The sequence below is a fragment of the Symphalangus syndactylus genome, chromosome X, assembly GCF_028878055.3.
Source record: "Symphalangus syndactylus isolate Jambi chromosome X, NHGRI_mSymSyn1-v2.1_pri, whole genome shotgun sequence".
NCBI classification, from domain to species: Eukaryota; Metazoa; Chordata; class Mammalia; order Primates; family Hylobatidae; genus Symphalangus; species Symphalangus syndactylus.
This window is the reverse complement of record NC_072447.2, coordinates 44,633,496-44,655,640: the sequence shown is the minus strand read 5'-3', so window position 1 is coordinate 44,655,640 and position 22,145 is coordinate 44,633,496. Positions and strand designations below refer to the sequence as shown.

The 22,145-nt window shown below is 39.8% G+C and overlaps 1 protein-coding gene across 1 annotated transcript; it reads left to right on the top strand.

Annotated features, from left to right (window-relative positions):
* The first annotated feature begins 1,485 nt into the window (after positions 1-1,485).
* Positions 1,486-21,036, top strand: TASL (TLR adaptor interacting with endolysosomal SLC15A4). The gene is made up of 3 exons (XM_055268572.2): positions 1,486-1,795; positions 2,563-2,674; positions 19,257-21,036. The coding sequence occupies exon 3, from the start codon at positions 19,258-19,260 to the stop codon at positions 20,161-20,163; it is 906 nt and encodes a 301-aa protein (XP_055124547.1). The 5' UTR covers positions 1,486-1,795; positions 2,563-2,674; position 19,257; the 3' UTR covers positions 20,164-21,036.
* The last annotated feature ends 1,109 nt before the right edge of the window (positions 21,037-22,145 follow it).

Sequence of the window (22,145 nt, the reverse complement as noted above, 5' to 3'; positions counted from 1 at the left end):
TTTACATTTTAGTATAACTAAAAGAGTATAACTGGATTTTTTTGTAACACAAAAGATAAATGCTTGAGGGGTTGGATACTCCATTTATCATGATGTAATTATTATGCATCATATGCGTGTATCAAAACATCTTATGTACCCCATAAATATATACACCTACTGTATACCCACAAAAATTAAAATACAAAATTTTAAAAAGAAATATTCTATTACATAAGCATGTATATACATATATTCCTTAAAAATACAAACTGGAAAATGAGTTTTTGCTAAACAATATATGTTAGAGACCTTTTTTTTTCTTTTTTTTTTTTTTTTTTGAGATGGAGTCTGGCTCTGTCACCCTGGCTGGAGTGCAGTAGCACAATCTCAGCTCACTATGACCTCCACCTCCCAGGTTCAAGGGATTCTCATGCCTCAGCCTCCAAGTAGCTGGGATTACAGGTGCCCACCACCATGCCCGGCTAATTTTTGTATTTTTAGTAGAGACAAGGTTTCACCACGTTGGCCAGGCTGGTCTCAAACTTCTGACCTCAAGTGATCCACCCGCCTCGGCCTCCCAAAGTGCTAGGATTACAGGCATGAGCCACCGCACACAACCTACATAGGATTTGAAGTATGCATACGTTCTCATTTATTTGGCCAATATCTTATTTACGGATATAATTTTTTCTAATCATTTATTTTCTCAAGCAATGCTGCAACAAATACCTTTTCACATAAGTCTTTGTGTACAAGTGTAAACATATAGGTTGAATAAATTTATAAAAATACAATTGTAGGGTCAAAGGGTATGAATATTTGTATTTGAGAGATACTGGGAAATTGCCCTCTAAATATGTTTACAATCTCATCAGTAGTGTTTGAGAGTGCTTGTTTCTTCACAACTTTGCCCACACCACGTATTATTGTTTTGACCTTTGGTATTTGGAGAGAGAAAACTTTTTTCTTTTTTCTTTTGAGATGGACTCTCGCTCTGTCGCCCAGGCTGGAGTGCAGTGGCGCAATCTCGGCTCACTGCAAGCTCCACCTCCCGGGTTCACGCCATTCTCCTGCCTCAGCCTCCCGAGTAGCTGGGACCACAGGCGCCCGCCACCACACGCGGCTGTTTTTTTGTATTTTTAGGAGAGACGAGGTTTCACCGTGATTGCCAGGATGGTCTCGATCTCCTGACCTCGTGATCCGCCCGCCTCGGCCTCCCAAAGTGCTGGGATTACAGGCGTGAGCCACCGCGCCCGGCCGAGAAAACTTTCTTCATTTACATTTTTAAAAATTATAAGTACAATTGAGAAATAATACTTCTTAAAAATTACAGATTAGTAATGAAACAGAATTTTCTAAAGTCATATGTGACTTTGGCTCTCTTTTGGGTGAAGGATCCCAGATAATGTACTGTTCTAGAAAGAAAATTTAATTCTGTTGCTAGGGTTCTTACAAAATGTGTAACCATAAACTATTTTAATAAGCGACAGTTTCGTAGATAGGTTTCATTTTTCGAAAAAGGGGAAGAAACACCATTCTGTGGCTTGATGTGGCTTTGTCAGTTACTGCCTCCCCACCTCCCGGGACTTCCCACTGCCTCTTTAGCACAAATCAGACTTCAGCAAAAACAACTCTTTTTCCATGGGATCAATTATAAAAAGAATGACTTTGCAATGAGCAGCTCAGTCTACTGGTCTCATCAGTGAAAGGCTTGTGAAAATTTCTGGAAAGAGCATTGGCTGGCTTGTCCATCTCTCTGTTTGGTCAATTGCTGTGTTTCTGCCGGATCAGATGAGCAGATTGGTTAGTGAAGGTAAGAAAAAGAAAGCAAAGGACCCTAGAACTCTGCTATTATTTTTTGTCATCTGTCTTCTCATGCTTTCTTAGCCCTTTATCACCAGAGCACCAATCCATTCCTATGACATCTAAAATGCTTTTCTAGCTTACCATATCGAGGCAAGTGGGAGTTTAAACAAGCATTCAGTGGAGTTGAAAAATAAAGAGAAATTAAGCCCAATACTTCCTTTTCTTACCTCCTCATGTCCACATTCTAAGCATTTCTAAAATACATATATTTTTACCTACAATTTGTGACTGATCTGATCAAATATTTATTGTATTATTTTTGTAGTCCTCTTTAATTGCTACACTGGTTTAGCTTCTGCATTTTTAAAAGAAGGCCTAAAAACCTAAGCAGGGTTTTGCAGGGACAACACAGCTCTTGAATTCAGTTACGGTGATGCAGTTTTAGAGACGAAAACAATCACAATCCTTTCCAATTGGATTTGACTCTCAATTATTCAGTTCAGCAAGCTTGTGATAATGTTTCTCTGTGTGGCAGGATGTATTCAAAATGAATGTGATCTATAGTGAGGATGCTTTTCGACTTTCATCTGGGTGATTTGGGGAAAGCTTCCCTTTTGGTATTAAAGATAGCGCGTGTACGAGTGGACTTTTGTTTGAATTATCTTTAGACTCGCTCAAACATTCTTTGTCTTGTGCATATGAATCTGTGCTTAAATATAGACCTGGTTTGGACAGAATATTTATATTGATATTTTTATAACATTTCTTGCATAGGTCAGTGTGAGAAGATTGTTTCCAAGCTTGAGAAGCTTCTGGAGGATTGAAGAGTATTTGAAGTCTGTGTCAAACATCCATATCATAAGTGGAATTTTGGAGATATTCAAAGGTAGTACACTAATTCTATTACCTCAGAGCAAAGTGATGTTTGAAGTATTTATATCAAGTCACTGAGACATTTCTTATCACATATGTAGCGATTATTTTAGATATATAAGATATTGTCCCTCTAGGCTCTTAATAAACATTATACAATGTAAATATGCCTTCATTAACTAAATATGGTTATTTCCCCTCCCAATTTTTATTTAGAAATGTTTCAAATCTATATAAAAAATGAAAGAATAGTACAACGAAGACCCATATTTTCATCATGTATATTAATCAGTGGTATCCTTTTGCCACATTTACTTTCTCTCTCGCTTTGTCTTTCTCTGTCTCTGCCTGTCCTTTCCTATATATATATATATATGTGTATATATATATACATACACACACATACATATACGCACAGTTTTTTCCCTGAATGGTTTGCAAGTATGTTGGACACATACTTTAGGACACATGTCACCCCTAAATTCTTGAGCATGTATCTCCTAAAAATAAGGGCAGTCTTCTATAACACATTACAACACCACGGAAACATAACATCAACACAATACTATTATCTAAGATGTGATACACATTCAAATTTTCCCAATTATCCACATGTTCTTTAGAATCTTTTTATGTTTTAAATCCAGGATCCAATCAAGAATCTTGCATTGCATTTGTAGTTGACATGCCTACAATTAAGTAAATGTTAATGAAATTGGCATAATTAACATGATTAACAATGATTAACAATTATAACACCAAGGAAATTTATATCAGTACAATACTATTATGATAGGTTTTCTTATTAGTCCTCTCGTTTTGCATCAAAATACATTGAAAGTGATTCAAAAAATGATCCATAAGGTTTAATTTTTCAATTTATGATATATCAAGGAGTATAAAGAAAAATCCAAACTATGATAAAAATATATTTACTAATATTTCTGCACCAAAGTTTACATCTTCTGAACTAAGAAAATTCACACATCAGATCGTCCTTGGAAGTAGCCATTAACTTTGGTCGTAAGAATCTAAGTAGAACTGGCCAGGCGTGGTGGCTCATGCTTGTAATCCCAGCACTTTGGGAGGCCGAGGTGGGCGGATCATGAGGTCAGGAGATCGAGACCACGGTGAAACCCCATCTCTACTAAAAATACAAAAAAATTAGCCCGGCGTGGTGGTGGGCGCCTGCAATCCCAGCTACTCGGGAGGCTGAGGCAGGAGAATGGCGTGAACCTGGGAGGCGGAGCTTGCGGTGAGCCGAGATTGTGCCATTGCACTCCAGCCTGGGCGACAGAGCGAGACTCCGTCCCAAAAAAAAAAAAAAAAAAAGAATCTAAGCAGAACCAAAGACAAAATTATTTATTTACTTGGTAATATTAATATGAAGAACAAAGGGCTTTTGATTTATGATTGTATTATCTTAGCCATCAAGTTATACTTTCAGAAATTAATTTGTTAAGTAAGAATCGCTTCATATTTGATACAAGAATAGATAACCCCAAATTATATGATTTGTAACAGAAATTGAAATATTAATGAGCAATATTTTAGAGGATTCATCAATAAATTCAATACAAGTTGAAATAATAGGGATATAATCTAAGGTATGTGATTGATTATTTCCAGCTCTAAGGAACAGGTATTTTTAAAGATAAGAGTAAGGAAACTGCAAATGCTATTTTATACAGGGAGGTCCTTCCTAAAGAAGCTTTTTGTTTTAGTTAAAGGTCTTGCGTCATTCACTGAAAAAAAAACTGGAACATGTAATACAGATTTGGTTACATTATCATAATTAAATCATGAACAAAACAATATTCAAGTTTTTCAGTGATCACTTTTCAGCAGTTTACCTGCAAGTCCCCCGCATCAAGAAAGTCTGAAAAAGTTTGCATTGGAATTATGGGATTTAGTATTTATATCATAGGGTAATATAATATAGAGGTAAAGAGATGAAATACAGGATTTTGAGTTTTGCAGGTATTAAAAAATAACACATGACCTACGTATAATTTTAACAAGACTCTCTAATTTGAGACAAACATAAATTAGCTCATTTGATTGGAAAATTAAAAAAAAAAAGAATGTGCTAAGGAATGTCAATGAAAACAATCTCAGACGTTGCTGGTGAGAGAATAAATTGATCCAAGCTACTTGAAAGGAAATTTAGCAATAGCTTTGATCCGGTAATTCTGCTGCTCTAAATCTGGCCTGTGGAAATACTCACAGAGGCATATGCAATAATTACACATAGTGGAAAGGCAAGACTAACCTCAGTGCCCCTCAAGAGAAATGATTCACTAAAATAAGATGTGTCTTTAGATGTACTATTTCAAAACTCTTAAAAATTATGTCTCTGTAAGCAGACATGTTGACAGGTAGAAGCCAAACTGTACGCCCGCTAGCTAGGCTCAAGATCACAAATGTTTTCCTGTCTATAATTCCAAGATGTTATAGCCCATGATGGTGGAAGGCAGTCCCATCCCATTGCCTCCATTTGTGTGTGGCCACTAGTAGTTTTTGCGTCCATCTCAATCCAGCCTCTTTGGGTGTCTTAGTTCTCACACCTCCAAAATGTTCTTCAAGAGGCAGGATCTGTTTTGCCTCATCATCCAAAACTCCCACACTCCCCACCAATCCTCAATCTTATTTTCCTTTTGCTCGTGTCAATTTTTCCTTCTTTCCAAAGACTATTCCAGTGATTTATCTTTTCTGTTTTATTAAAGTTTCATGCAATCCTGATGAACACCTTGGGGTAGGGGAGAGAAGAGCCTAGAATCCTTTTCTAATTCAGATGCAATGATTCTGAGTAGATGGCCAAGGGTTCTGAAATGTTAACATATGAGGTGACACGTGAAGGTTATGGGTGGTGGACCAGAGGATGGATAGGGAACCAGAACTCTCAGGACGGAAGACAAAAAATGCACAAATCCCTGGGATAGGCATGGGGCTCGGGTGAACTGGGAAGGGATCAGCATGGCTGGGGTCCTGGGTCCTGTGGGGAACAGGCAGAGATGAGATGAGGAAGACAGACAGGGAGCACACATCACAGGCCTACCCTGTATGGACTTTATCCCTGAGGTGATGGGAAGTGGTTTGTGTTTAAACAGAGGATCCGTATTATTTATTTATTTATTTATTTTATTTATTTTTAATTTTTGAGATGGAGTCTCACTCTGTCGCCCAGGCTGGAGTGCAGTGGTGTGATCATGACTCACTGCAACCTCTGCCTCCTGAGTTCAAGCAATTCTCCTGTCTCAGCCTCCCGAGTAGCTGGGACTACAGGTGCTCGCCACCACACCATGCTAATTTTTGTGTTTTTAGTAGAGACAGGGCTTCACCATATTGGTCAGGCTGGTCTCGAACTTCTAACCTCAGGTGATCCACCCACCTCAGCCTCCCAAAGTGCTGGGATTACAGGCATGAGCCACCACGTGCAGCCTGTAATATTAAATTACCCTGTGAAAGATGGTTGCAAAATTAAAGATGAGGCGATGCCAGGCTATAGCAGTGTCATGGTTTAGGAAAATGTTCATATGGTTAGATTAAAAAAAAGAGGATAAATTAATTGTATTCCTCAAAGACATATGAGCATCGATATATAATCGGGACATATGTGTAGTCATCTGGGCCACCCCTCTGGGGTGAGTGCTGACTTTCCCCTGGAGCCTTCCTTTCTGCACTTCACTGTACCTTCCTTTTATTTGGCAAGTGCTGTTGTTACTACGTGGAATCAGGGCTGATGCCCTTTTCCTGGAAGGACTAATTGCTTGTTATTATGACTGCGTGATACTAACTGCTCTTAACTGTACAATAGTGTGATATGTTCTAAGAACAGAACACACACTTTGGAGTTTGTAAACCCGGGCTTGAATCTTGCCTATAGTACTTAGTAGCTGTGTGACCTTGGAAGGGGTATTTATCATATCTGAAACTCAGTTTTCTCATTTGGAAAATCTAGATAATGATAAAGAGAAAAAAAATTAAAAGATTTTTAAAAGGATATGGTCATATCTAGATTACGATAATATCTAATCTGCAGTGTTGTTGGAAGGTTAAGGGCTATGCCTGGAAAGCACTCGGCATACAGCTGTCATTATTATGATGCGTATCCCATTTATTGCATCTGCTTTTTGACTTAGGTCAAGGGTAGGCAAGCCACAGCCCAGGACCAAATTGGCCCCCTGCTTGTTTTTGTAAACTTTAGTAGGAGCCCAGACACAATCATTTGTTTACATATTGTCTATGGTTACTTTCCTGCTATGCCAGCAGGGCTGCAACAGAGTTTGTATGATTTGCAAAGTCTAAAATATTAACTCTCTGGCCTTGTATAAAAAAAGTTTGCTGATCCCTAACTTAGGTTTTTTAAACGTTCCCCCTTATAAAGTTCTTCTCTCGTTAGATTTTCTCTTTGACTCCACGCTTGTGTTGTTTAGATGTAAATTAATAGTGTGTCCTTTGATCAGCATGCTCAAAGGATACAAAATTACAGTTATATAGAAGGAATAAGTTCAAAGGATCTCTTGTACAGTGTGGTGACTATAGTTGATGATCTATCATATTCTTGAGAAATGATAAGAAACTGAATATAAGTATTCTCACCACAAAAATAATAACTGTAAGGTAATATATATGTTAATTAGATAGATTTTGCCATTTCACAATATACACACTTCAAAATACCATATTATACGTGAGAAATTCATACAATTTTATCTGTCGATTTTAAAAAAATCAATCAAAAATGTGTCTATGTGAAGAAGTGATAACAACAGCTTTCTGAAAAACTAAATGCTCATCTAGAAAGAGAACTTACATTGCAGTTTCTTCTGAAAAGCAAGTAAATGATTTAACAAGGCACTGCACTTTAGCACATATTTCTAAGTTGTGAATTTGCACATAAGGTTAATTTTGGCATTCCCCTATCCGTTAATGATTAATGTGGGCTAAATTTGCCTATAACATCTCCTCTGCAAATATTCTCAGGTGTCTTTTCCTTCACGCCTAACCAATCAGGGAGAATTTTATACATTTTATATATGTATATTTTATATGTAATACATATAGCTTTATATATATATATATAGCTTCTCTAAGATGAGAAACAAGAATTCAAGTGACAAAATATCATTGAACAATTAATCTGTTGAGTTAAATTTTGATGTCTCAGATGAAATCGTCTAACAAATATGTTAACATTTGTTTGAAGTGTACCTTTTATATACCCTTGAAGAGACCCAGTGATATCTTATTAGAATTTCAAAAATAATGGAAAATTATTAAGAAAAATGCCAAAAATCAGTCAAAATAAACCCAATTAACTTTTCTTGATGTCTCTACTCTAAAATTTTAGGATATTGTGATGTGCAATGCTGTCTTTATTCTAGTGGTACATTAAAGGGTGCAGTAATGGGCCCCCCTGTTTTTTTTTTTTTTTTGAGATGGAGTCTCGTTCTGTCTCCCCAGCTGAAGGGCAGTGGCCCGATCTCATCTCACTGCAACGTCTGCCCACTACCCCACCCCGTTCAAGCGATTCTCCTGCCTCAGCCTCCTGAGTAGCTGGGATTACAGGCATGCGCCACCACGCCCTGCTAATTTTTTGTATTTTTAGTAAAGATGGGGTTTTGTCATGTTGGCTAGGCTGGTCTCGAACTCCTGACCTCAGGTGATCCACCTGCCTTGGCCTCCCAAAGTGTTGAGATTACAGGTGTGAGCCACCACGCCTGGCCAAATGGGTTTCTTTCTTTCCTTCTTTTTCCTTCCTTCCTTCCTTCCTTCCTTTTTTCTTCTTTCTTTCTTTCCTTCTTTCTTTTTCTGAGACTAAATTTTGCTCTTGTTGCCCAGGCTGGAATGCAATGGCGCAATCTCAGCTCACCACAACCTCCACCTCCCAGGTTCAAGCGATTCTTCTGCCTCAGCCTCCAGAGTAGCTGGGATTACAGGCATGTGCCACCACGCCAGACTAATTTTGTATTTTTAGTAGAAATGGGGTTTCTCCATGTTGGTCAGGCTGGTCTCGAACTCCCGACCTCAGGTGATCCACCCACCTCGGCCTCCCAAAGTTCTGGGATTACAGGTGTGAGCCACTGCACCCGGCCTTGAATGGGCCCTTTTAAGTGCATTAAAGTGGAAGATGAATTGAAGCAAAGGGCATAAACTAGGAAATTATGAAGATTAAATGTGTTAATATATATATTTTTGTTTATAAGTTTTACATATTATTACTCTGCATAGCTTTAGAAAGGTCTTTTAAAAGCCTCCTTAGTGTGCTCTCTGCTGCCCTCTGCTGCTAATTTTCAGAAATTAATTTTGATTCTGATTAATGCTCACTTTATTCTTCATAATCTCATTCAAAATTAAAGTTTGATGGTACTCTAGACATAATTTAATCCCACATTCTCAATTTACAGATGATAAGTTGAGTGTCTGAGAGGTTAAGAACATGAACTTGGGCCCTGTTTCCTGACTGCTGGTGATTTTGGACACTACTCAATTTTGTCATCTGTAAAACGAGCATAATAATAGTACCTAAATATTAGAGTTTTTTTGTGATGATCAATTAATTTAGTACATAAAAAGCACTTAGAATATTATCTGGGTTGTACCTAGTACTATGTTAGCTGTTTTATAGATTTGGCAACAACTAAACTAAAACCACTGCTAGTGACAAGATCAGAGTTAGAACTGGTCTCTTAAATACTAGTGCATGCTGTCTGTCTCTCTCTCTCTTCATATATATATATGTGTGTGTGAGTATTTATGTACACACACATATGTATTTTATAAAATACATACAATTCTCCATGATTTGTTAAGTGTGAAGGAAAAGACACCGGAAGACATTTGTAGATGAGATGTTCTAGGTAACATACATATATTTATATATATACACCACATATGTATATTGCCTGAATGAGTATGAAATTAAATTTTGCCTTCAAATATAGTTGTTTTTTTTTTAGACGGAGTCTTGCTCTGTCGCCAGGCTGGAGTGCAGTGGCGCAATCTTGGCTCACTGCAATCTCTACCTCCCTGGTTCAAGTGATTCTCCTGCCTCAGCCTCCCGAGCAGCTGGGATTACAGGCGCATGCCACCACCCCCAGCTAATTTTTGTATTTTTAGTAGAGACAGGGTTTCACCATGTTGGCCAGGATGGTCTCGAACTCCTGACCTCGTGATCCATCCACCTCGGCCTCCCAAAGTGCTGGGATTACAGGCGCGAGCCATCGTGCCCAGCCCGAATATAGATTTTTAAAATGTGACTTGTTCAATGCATCCAAAGCTCTTGTAGTCTTTACAAAGCCCTTGCTGCTGCTCCTTCCTGCTTATACTGTTCCAAGTAGGCTCCCCACAGAAGAAGTTACAAACCTAGAAAGCTCCTCAAGCCCCCAATATAAATTCCTACTGCCTGCAAGTGGAAGATGACTTCACTGTGGACTTTAAGTAGCTTCTCTAATGAGCTGCCTACCTGAATCTCCAATGGACAATTACACACTTGCACCCAGACAGTCTATCTCTTGTCAGGCTCAAGAAGAGCTAAGCTAAACCCATTGCTTCCTCCGCAGCTCCTCCTGATCTTGCCATTTTGGTCAATGATGGTGCCATTTCCCCTACATACCCACACTCAGAGTTACTTTTGGCTCCTCTCTCTCCTTCACTTCCATGTCTGGGGGTCTTGGTCTCTCAAATGCGTTCCTTCTCTTTCTTTTCTCCTACCTCCCTCCTGGTTCCTGTCCCAGTCATCTCAGGCTGGGATGAATCCAGCAGCCTCCTAACTTGGGTCCTTAATACCAATCTCACTCTGCTGAAATTAATTTTGCACTTTATTGCTATATTATATCATGTGGTGAATCAGCTTCCTTACCTGCCAGAACGTTGCAGTGCCTACAGGATGAATCAAATGTACTCAGTCTTGGATGTCCCAACTTACCTCCCTGACCTGACCTTATCTCCCACTCCTCCCTCTCGGGAATCTTTTTTTCTTTTTTTTTGCTGGGGACATGTCTATCCCTAGACACTAGGATGCACTTTCTGCTTTTCCGTCATCAGACCCACCACTTTACTGGTCTGTCTTGGGTCCTACACATCAGAATGATAGGGTTCTTATTCTGCCAGAATTAAGATACCAGCAAACCTCTCAGTTGACAAATAGGAAAAGGGGCCCATTACTGTACACAAAATAAAATTCTAGGCCCTTTTCCTTCATTGTTATGAAGGAGTGTGGAGATTATCTGGAGTACTTATAAAACTCATCTGCATACAATGAAAGAAGACTCCATTAGGGCTGATTGTTTAATATGAAGAGAAATAAGATAAATAGTGGGAGACTTGGGGTGTGTCTGAATGGGGATAAGGGGTCCTAAAAGGGGTATTCGGCAAACTGGGACATTTCAAGAAAGGCTCTTAGGTGAGCATGACACTGACAAACAACGCTTGCACCCCACCTACTTTGGTGTCTGTTACTGACCCACATGAAATTGACAACACAAACCTCTTCACTTTTATTGCCCTTCTCTCCTCTGTCTGCAATGTTTTCCCTCTTTTCACTGCCTATCGGAATCCTTTCTGTCTGTAGGGCCAAATAAAGGTTAACCCGTCACACAGTCATCTCTCTCTCTTATTCACCCTTAGAATATGCAATATCTTTAACCACAAACAGCTGTACAGGAAATGCCATCTTCTTCTCCCCCCACCCCGTTAGTTACTATTTATTTATTTATTTATTTATTTATTTATTTATTTGAGACAGAGCCTTGCTCTGTCATCCAGGCTGGAGTGCAGTGGCACAATCTCGACTCACTGCAACCTCCGCCTCCCCAGTTCAAGTGATTCTCCTGCCTCAGCCTCCTGAGTAGCTGGGATTATAGGCGCCTGCCACCACGCCTGGCTAATTTATGTATTTTTTAGTAGAGATGGGGTTTCATCATATTGGCCAGGCTGGTCTCGAACTCCTGACCTCAGGTGATCCGCTCTCCTTGGCCTCCCAAAGTGCTGGGATTACAGGTGTGAGCCACCTTACCTGGCCCTTAGTTACTTTAAAATATTTATCTTTAGTTTTTATTTTAATTAAAAATTTAATCACAGTTTTACTTGCACATAAATTGGGTCAAATAATTCTGAGAAGTTTGTTATGGAAAACTGCTGTCCTTGCCTCCTTTTCCAGAAGCAACTACTTTTATCTCCCTTAACTAATTACTTGATATTTACCATCATTTCTTTAAATAGCATGCTTGTGTTGCAACTTTTGGATTTTTCAGTTTGGGGCATTATTTCTTGACTTGTCATCATGAAGAGGAGGATTTATTTCTCCTTCCTCCCCTGGCTTCACCAAGGATATACAACTTTGTCCCCTTCCTCTCACTATACAGAGTGGCCACCTAGTCTGGACTCACAGGCAAATGCCTAGGATGATTTTTATTGGTATCACTGTACTATATATATGTATTAAAATAGTATTTTATACATACATGATATTCTGCTATATATGATAAAAATATTTTATCTTTGTTTACTGACTTTATGGTCACCCTGTGGTTATGTTTTAAATTGAGTTAGATCTATTTTCAGTGCTTTCTATTATCATGTGCTATATTATCATGACTATATAAAAGCTATTTATAACTCAGCCATGTAGTAGACCATGGGTTGTTTTTGTTTTGCTTTGTTTTTTCTCAACACAACTTTCTTTTTTTTTTTTTCTTGAGACATGGTCTCGCTCTGTTGCCCAGCCTGGAGTGCAGTGGCACAATCACAGCTCACTGCTGCCTCGAACTCCTGGGCTCTAGAAATCCTCCCACCTCAGCCTGCCAAGTAGCTGGGACCACCACGCCTGGCTAATTTTGGAATTTCTTGTAGAGATATGATCTCCCTATATTGCCCAGGCTGGTCTCAAACTCCTGGGTTCAAGCGGTTCTCCCGCCTCAGCCTCCCAAAGTGCTTGGATTACAGGCATGAGCCACTGTGCCTGGCTTTACTGCTACACAACTTTCTTAAAATTATCAATTGGAGATTATAATTGTCTAGATCTGTGATGTCTATATGGCAGCTACTAGCCAAATGTGGCTATTTAAATTAAATTAGATTAAGTCAAATTAAAATTTCTGTCACAGTAGCCACAATTTAAGCGGCTATTGGCTATCATATTGGAAAGCACAGATATTGGACATTTTCATCACTTCAAGACGTTCTATTGGATAGCACTTTTGTCACCTCAGAGATGACCTAAGAGAATGCACAATTAAAATGAAAATATCTTTACAATTTTTCGTTGAACAATTCACACAGGCATTCTAGGCTTCTCCAAATAGAAGCATTTAAAAAACTTTAAAAGAAATTCTATATCATCCTTGTTTCAAAATAGTGAAACAAAAAAAAGTCTCAAATAAGTGTTCTAATCCCATTTCAATACCAAACATCTAATAGTTTATGCTCTGGCTTTACCATCTCTTTTTTTTTTTATTATTTGTTTGTTTTTGAGACAGAGTCTCACTCTATCATCCAGGCTGGAGTTCAGTGGCTCAATCTCGGCTCACTGCAACCTCCACCTCCCGGGTTCAAGCGATTCTCCTGCCTCATCCTCCCGAGTAGCTGGGATTGCAGGCATGTGCCAGCATGCCTGGCTAATTTTTGTATTTTTAGTAAAGACAGGGTTTCACTATGTTGGCCAGGCTGGTCTCAAACTTCTGACCTCATATGATCCACCTGCCTCAGCTTCCCAAAGTGCTGGGATTACAGGCATGAACCACCACGCCCGGCCTGGCTTTACTATCTTTTGTTAGCTCCTTTCTGACACCCCTTGAAAGGAATACAGAAACAAATTAATTACTCAGATGTTACTTTAGTATGCTAAAAATAACTGTCATGGTATGCTATGATGGCGATCAACCAATGAACTTTAAATTGCAATTATAGGCTGGGTGCAGTGGCTCATGCCTGTAATCCCAGCACTTTGGGAGGCCAAGGCAGGTGGATCGCTTCAGGTCAGGAGTTCGAGACCAGCCCGGACAACATAGTGAAACCTCATCTCTACTAAGAATACAAAAATTAGCTGGGAGTGGTGGCATGCACCTGTAGTCCCAGCTACTTGGGAGGCTGAGGCACGAGAATCACTTGAACCCAGGAGGTGGAGGTTACAGTGAGCTGAGATCACACCACTGCATTCCAGCCTAGGTGAAAGAGCGAGACCGTCTCAAAAAAAAAAATTATTGCAATTATAATTAGCAATCGTTAGTATTTAAAAATTTTACGTTATCACCTTCACTATTTTCTAAGTCTTTGCTGTTCCATAGAGTAGTCATGTGACAATTAAAATTAAATTAAATTAAAAATTGAGTTGCCTTAGCCATATTACAAGTGCCCAATAACTACATGTGGCTATTGGCTGCCATTTTGGACAACACAGATCTAGATCATTCCATCATCCCAGGAAGCTCTGTTGGACAGTGCTGGTCTGGATTTTTCATTTGCTTAGCTTTTTCTAATTTATCCCCAAAGTTTGTAGTCAATTATATAAATTGTATTTCATGATGGTCAGATCTTTTCAGTTGTCTTCAATTTTATCTTTAGCTTCAGAAGCCTTCTGATCTGTTCTAATCAGCCTGGTTGCCTTTTAAGCCTGTTACATATGCAGCTTTCATCCTGGAATGTCTTTTCACTCTCATCATGGGTAGGTCTCCTCTTCACAACTCCTGGGCCTAGGACAAAAAATGGGGAGCCTCAGTCTTCAGCCCTTCCATCTTTTTTTCCCAGTCCTGACATTGAGCCCACACACCTAAGCTCTGTCTACAGCCCTCACTAAAAACCACCTCTTCGTCATCTTTTGGGCCTAGGGGTGTGTGCATGTTCAGTTTCCCCAAGTCTGCCCTAATCATGATGGATTTGGGAAGGAGCCTGTGCAGACACTGTAACTGGGTCTGCCATCTGAGCAGGGAATTCTGAGGTCCTGAATACCAGAAGTATGAGATAGAAGGCAGCAGTATAGAGGCTGGGTGGCCCCCATCATGTTGGACTCTAGAACTCCTTACCCTGTTGGGAGAGGTGCAACTTAAGGAGGGCCAGAGCGGCCCTTTACATTGCAGAGTTTAGAACAAGGGCTCAGGCTATCCTAGTTTAAGGGCTGTTTGTTTCTCTCCTGTGCTGGATTTCCTGTTTCCTGTATCCTTTGTCTCCATTTTATTGTTTTACTTACTCCTTTCAGTGGAGCACATGTTCTATTGACTTTCTGAGAAAGATGCGTGGAAAATCAGCTATTTGAGACTTGTAACCTAGGAATATATTTATTCTATCATCATACTTAATTGATAACTTGGTCTCGGTTGAAAGTAACTAGTTGAATGAAAATTCAGAATTTGTAGACATTTTTTCATTGTCTTATTGTTTCTTATGTTGCTGTTGAGAAGTCTGAAGATTCTGGTTCTTGGTCTTTTTTTGTGACTCTTTTTTTCATTCTGGAAGCCTATAGGATCTTCTCTTTGTCCCAAGCGTTCTGTCATTTCACATTCATAAGAGGAGGTATAGATCGATTTTCACTCACTATTTTGATAACTTTAGTCTTTCCATTCTGGGAAATATTCTTAAATTGTGTCTTTGAATTTCTCCCCTGTTTTCTCTGGTCTGTCTTTCTGAACATCCTATTATTCAGATAATAGATCTCCTGGACTGGTCCTCTCTAGTTTTATTTTCCATCTTGTAATTTTGTTCTGCTTTCAAAATAATAATTTGCCTCAACTTTACTTTTCAATCCTTCCATTGAGGTTTAAAATTATCATTTTTAATTTCTAACAGCTTCAGAATTCTTTTTTATAGCATCCCATTTGTAATTCAAGATTATATTATACCTTAACTCTTTAAGAATATTGATGGTAGAATCTGCCACCTCCTTCACCCCACCCTAAGTTTGTTTCCTCCAAATGACTATTTTGGTCTTTCTCATATCAGACTTTTCCTCAGATGTTTCAGAATTCTACTCATACTTAAGGATAAAGATCCAAAAAGCTCAATAGGCTCTATTAATTGTGGGCTTAAATAAAGGATGATCTGGTTGCCTGTTGAGTTGGGGAACCTCTGATGTCAATTGCTCTTCTTCTCAGACAAGTCCGATTGCCCAAAACATTCTTCCCAATATCCTGCCTAGAAGGTGGATACTCCTCTTGCTAGCATTCTTGGAGCTGAGTAAGGGGAGAGAGGTCATGGATCTCAGCAAAAATATGCATATGTTTATTTAATTGATCTAGTATCAATTCAGTAACTTTACCCTCAACTGGTATTCCCTACTCCAGAGACCCTCTGTTTCACTCTTTAGAGACTACATTTCAAGTTTTTCTTTGGGGTTAAGGATGGGGAGTGTCACCTGGCTGCATGGCCAGGTGTGAAAGATGAGCTGAGTTTCTGACTGCTTTTTAAATAGATTTTCAATATTTCTTACTTTAGGTATATCCCCTTTACTCTCACTCCAAAAAGGGATGTGGTACCACCAATTCCTCAACATTTAGGGGAATTTAAATCAGATTGGCTCTTTGCTTTCCCCATGTGTATTAGTCCATTCTCATGCTGCTATAAAGAACTGCCTGAGACTGGGTAATTTATAAAGGAAAGAGGTTTAATTGACTCAGTCCTGCAGGGCTGGGGAGCCTCAGGAAACACAATCATGGTAGTAGGCACCTCTTCACAGGGTGGCAGGAGAGAGAATGAGTGCCCAGAGAAGGGGAAAGCCCCTTATAAAACCATTGGATCTCGTGAGAACTAACTCACTATCACGAGAACAGGATGGGGAAAACCACCTCCATGATTCAATGATCTCCACATGGTCCCTCCCACGACACGTGGGGATTATGGGAACTACAATTCCAGATGAGATTTGGGTGGGGACACAGCAAACCATATCACCATGGCTCTTGTAAGATTCAGTTTTCTTAGGTCTCCTGTCGTTAATCCTCAATCTCCTGCTCCTCAGCTTCTAAAATGTTATTGTACTGGTCTCTTCTCCTGTTGTTTTTTTTGGGTGTGTATTTGTGTGTGTGTGTGTGTGTGTGTCTGTGTGTGTGTGTATGTGTGTGTGTATTATACCTTTTTAAAAAGCATTTATTGTTGTTTTAGTGAAGTTTTGAAAGGAAGAAAAAATACATGCATGTGCCTATTCTGCTATCTTTCCTAGGGATCCTTGCTTTCTTCAACCTCAGTTGCATATCTTTTTTGAGCTCACGTTCTCCAGACTGGTGGGAAAGTACTCACTGTCAATCAGGATTTCCTCAGTCACTTCAGGGCTCCCTCCTCCTTGGATGTGCGTCTAAGTTTTAGATTGTTTATATAAAACCATAGGGTCAGCTGAGGATGGGAGTGGGTGGGGGATATCTTTGGTTGTCATCATGTAGCCATACTGGTACCCATGGCAACTCATCATTCATCTGGTCCCTGGTTTGTAGTCTATGGAGATCATGTCTGCAATCTTTCTACCCCAACTATAGGTCTTCTCCAGGGTTTCAGGCTCTCAGCAGCATGCTGATGTGTGAGCAGACTTGATGAGGCAGCCTCATGCCGGCCCGCCCAGGTGATCCATGTGGCTGTCTCTCCTTCTGCTTCTGCACCATGCTGGGCATGAGATAATTTTGCAAACCTGTCTACTCTTGGCTCCCAAATCTCTCTGGAGACATACTTTTTCCCTCCATGGGGGACTCAGTCTACTTAAGTTTATTATTAGTGCATAAATATTATGCCTTAAGTCCTTCATGGTTCTGGATTCTGAGGTGTAAAAGCTCAGGTTATGGTTTCTCAAAAGTCATTTCTCCCAAATGATTATTTCTTCCAGGAGTTTCTAAAGCCCATTCAGATACTCAAAAGTCAACAGATCGTTTATGCTCTGATTTTCCACAATGATATTCTGAGAACTTGAAGGCAGAATGCCCTAGCTATAGCCTAGGTGGGGGTAGGGTGTTGAGGGCCAGGAAGTAACCGCATCCCCATTAGTTCTTTATGATAAACTCTTTCTCTGTTTCTTATCTTTCCATGTAGGTAAGATTGGCCTTTTCACCTGGATATTAGGTTTGAGGGCAGAACTTCACATAGATTTTTAAGGAGAGGGCAACTTTTTTTTTTAATCCTTATAAGCGTGTTCAGCATACAGAAATTACTTCATGGATTTGTTGAAGACCTTTAGCTTAGTGTCTTCATGGCACATAACTGTGCCCAGAATATAGTAAACATTAAAAAAATTGAGATTTGCTAAATAAACCAGGAATAGTTCCAAAAGAGAAAAAAAACATTTACAATCTTACCCTTATACAATTTTTAAAAAAGGGAAATATTTTATTTACCTGGGAAACAATAATTACATGAATGTAAAAGAGATGTTAACAATTTTTAAAAGGACCTTTATGTATGGTTAACAAAAATCCTTCTTTTCTTATTTGACATTTCAAGTTCAGGCTCAAGTTGACAGGTCTGTTTCAGAAGCCCAGCTCTCGAGGCCCAAGAGGACCAGTTTTCCTTGCTGTTGCCTTTTGCCCCAGTGCCGGGAATGCCAGTGTGTTCTGTTTTTAGAAAATGCAGCTGCTGGTTTCTAGCCTGTTCTAGCCACTCTAGACCAGTGACAATTGCTGGGGGTAGGGAGGGGAGGCAGATGTGGGGAAAGTCCATGGTCAGGAAAGCTCCTTGGCAACCAGGAGGTAAACACATCAGTTAGATACAGAGACATTTTCAGGATGTATTCTGAGAACTGGGATAGAGAAAGAAATTTATTCTGGGATACAAAGGCAGTGTAGGCTTTGTGGTACTTCATGATGTGCTGAGCACAAATTAATTTCATACCATGTCATTGTTGAAAATTCTTTAACCCAAATTAACAAATACCTTTTGAGTCTCTTCAGAAATGCAAATAACTGTGCTAGCTCCTAGGGATCCAATACAAAGTTAAGTAAGACACAGCACTTGTTTTCAGTAGAATTTGCCACAGATTTTCTCATTGTTTTGCTCATAATCCACTAGCCATGTTTCTCTCCAATCTGCAACTTCTAGATCATTTGTGTCATTTCCTGTAGGGCAGAATGTAAATGCTTTTGCCTGACTGCCAAGGCTCTTCACGATCCAATTTCAGCCTATTTTCCCAATTCCTTCTGCTTGTGCTCAGCTTCTTTGTATGTGGTGAGTAGGTAATGCTACCATATTATCTTATAACCCTGTTCCTATGGCTGGAACTCCTAATTACTCTATAGCATTCAGCTGAAATGTCACCTTCCCTATGACGCATCCTGTGACTTCTCCCCCTTTGCCCCAGGCTAAGTTAGGGACCGCCCCCCCCGCCGTACTTCCTTTTTACCTATCACTATTATAATCCTCAGTGATATAATATTGGAATTGTTTATATCTAGTTGATTTTTTCCTATAGTGGGAAACTTCCTGAGGGATGGAATTGTATGCTTTTCATTTTTATATCCTTAGCACATGCCATAGTCCTGGTACACAGTAGGCACAGAATTAGTAAGAGCTTGGTGAATGAATAAAGTGAATGTATTCAGTGTCCTTATTTTTTGATATATCAAGTGCCAACTTCTAAAATTTTGGTATTCTTTTTCCCCATTCTTACTCATCAATTCTCTTTCCAGAATGCTGTCAGAAGGATATCTCAGTGGACTTGAGTACTGGAATGACATCCACTGGAGTTGTGCCTCTTATAATGAGCAGGTGGCTGGGGAAAAGGAAGAGGAGACAAGTTCTGTTGCTACTCTTTCCTATTCCTCTGTGGATGAAACACAAGTCAGAAGTCTCTACGTGAGCTGCAAATCATCTGGCAAGTTTATCTCTTCAGTGCATTCAAGAGAGAGCCAACATAGCAGAAGTCAGAGAGTCACAGTGCTGCAGACAAACCCCAATCCTGTGTTTGAAAGCCCAAACTTGGCTGCAGTTGAAATATGTAGAGATGCCAGCAGAGAGACCTACTTGGTTCCATCTTCTTGCAAAAGTATTTGCAAGAATTATAATGACTTACAGATTGCAGGGGGCCAGGTGATGGCCATTAATTCAGTGACAACAGATTTTCCCTCTGAGAGCAGTTTTGAATATGGCCCTTTGCTGAAGTCATCTGAGATTCCTTTACCCATGGAGGATTCCATTTCTACTCAGCCCAGTGACTTTCCCCAGAAACCTATCCAGCGGTACTCATCCTATTGGAGAATAACAAGCATCAAAGAGAAAAGCAGCTTGCAAATGCAGAATCCTATTTCGAATGCAGTGCTGAATGAGTACCTGGAGCAGAAGGTTGTGGAGTTATATAAACAGTACATTATGGACACCGTGTTTCATGACAGTTCTCCTACCCAGATTCTGGCGTCTGAACTCATCATGACAAGTGTAGACCAAATCAGTCTTCAAGTGTCTAGAGAGAAGAATCTGGAGACCTCAAAAGCCAGAGATATAGTCTTTAGCCGCCTATTGCAATTGATGTCAACTGAAATTACTGAAATTAGCACTCCTAGTCTCCATATTTCTCAGTATAGCAATGTAAATCCATAGAGAGGATGCTTCCATTACTGTCTCTCATTTACTTAAACATGAAGCAACACTGTATCCATTTATTCTGAGAATGTGCAGGAGGGGGTAGTGAAGGGGAATTAAGGGCTAGAGAAGTAAAGGTCAGCTGGAAGTCATGTGTGAATCATGGGGAAATCTCATAATACTACACTTGATGAAGGAATATGGTAAGAGGAGCCATAAGGAATGATTTCAAAGAGAGGTGTGTACAGCAAGGAAGCAAAAATAAAAATGATCAAAAAAGAAAAGGTTAATTCATTTGAAGAAACATAGGAATTAAAAAAGAAGACAGTCAAATGAGATGAAACAAAAAGGCCAAAAGGTAGCCGGGCGCAGTGGCTCATGCCTGTAATCCCAGCATTTGGGAGGCTGATGTGGGTGGATTGCCTGACGTCAGGAGTTCGAGACCAGCCTGGCCAACATGGTGAAACCCCCATCTTTACTAAAAATACAAAAAATTAGCCGGGCATGGTGGTGGGTGCCTGTAATCCCAGCTACCCGGGAGGCTGAGGCAGGAGAATCGCTTGAACCTGAGAGGCAGAGGTTGCAGTGAGCCGAGGTCGCTCCATTGCACTCCAGCCTGGGCAACAAGAGTGAGACTCCCGTCTCAAAAAAAAAAAAAAAAAAGTCAAAAGGTTTCAGGGTAAAGAGTTAAGAATATATTTGTTATCCAAATAAATTCATCCAACTAGTTTCTTTTTGAAGGAAATGGACTGTAGAAGGCTGCTATATTTATATTTGGGTAGAAAGATAGGGTCAAACAGTTTTCAAAATATGTTTCTCTCTCCTTTGTCTATTCTGTATCAGATCATTTAAAGGTATATTCTTTGTAAATATTAAAACTGTAACAAATTATAATTGTGTTTTTATTTTTGAATGGTTTCTTAGTTATAGACACAGCCACAAAACAGCCACTCAAATCTCCTACATCTGTTTCCTGGTAGAGATGAAGTTGTCTAAATGAAAAACACCACATAGCACTAAACCATTTAGTGTTATTTTGCTGTGTTTGATTTTCTTGGTACTAAGCTTCAAAAGAAATTATGAGACCGGGTGTGGTGGCTCATGCCTGTAACCCCAGCACTTTGGGAGGCGAGGCGGGTGGATCACCTGAGGTCAGGAGTTTGAGACCAGCCTAGCTAACGTGGTGAAACCCTGTCTCTACTAAAAATACAAAAATTTACCAGGCGTGGCGGCAGGCGCCTGTAATCTCATCTGCTTGGGAGGCTGAGGCAGGAGAATCGCCTGCACCCGGGAGGCGGAGGTTGCAGTGAGCTGAGATCACACCATTGCACTCCAGCCTGGGCGACAAGAGCGAAACTCCATCTCAAAAAAAAAGAAAGAAAGAAATTATGAATCTTACTGTTTCCCTTTTTTTCCTCTTCCTTTCCTCCATGCCCTCTTGACCTGGAGCCAGGAAGGGGTCTTCCATGTCCTTGGAACAAGGTTACAAGCTGTAGGGTCCCATGATATCAAATTCTGTAAACCCATTCACTAGAATAGTAGCTTCACTGCTCTGCATCGCATCTTTCCTCTGGCTCAGGGATTGTCAAACTATGGCCCGCTGACCAGATCTAGCCTGCTGCCTGCTTTTGAACTCCCACGAGCAAAGAATGGTTTTTCCAATTTTTAAATGGTCGGAAAAAAAAAAAAGCAAAATAAGAACGGTATTTTGTGATGGGTGAAAATTATATAAAATTCAAATTCAGTGTCCATAAAATAAAGTTTTATTGGAACACAGCAGTGCCCATTTGTTTATGTGTTGTCTCTGGCTGCTTTCACACTACAATGGCAGAGTTGAGTAAAAGTGATAGAGAATATGGCTCACCAAAGCCTAAAACCCTTACTGCCTGGCCCTTGACAGAAGAAGCTTGCCAACTGTGCCTAACAGTAGTGCGTTGTCCATATAGTGGTTGCTTGGCTTAATTCAGGTTCGCTGGGAAGGCAGACTCTGAGATGGAGAT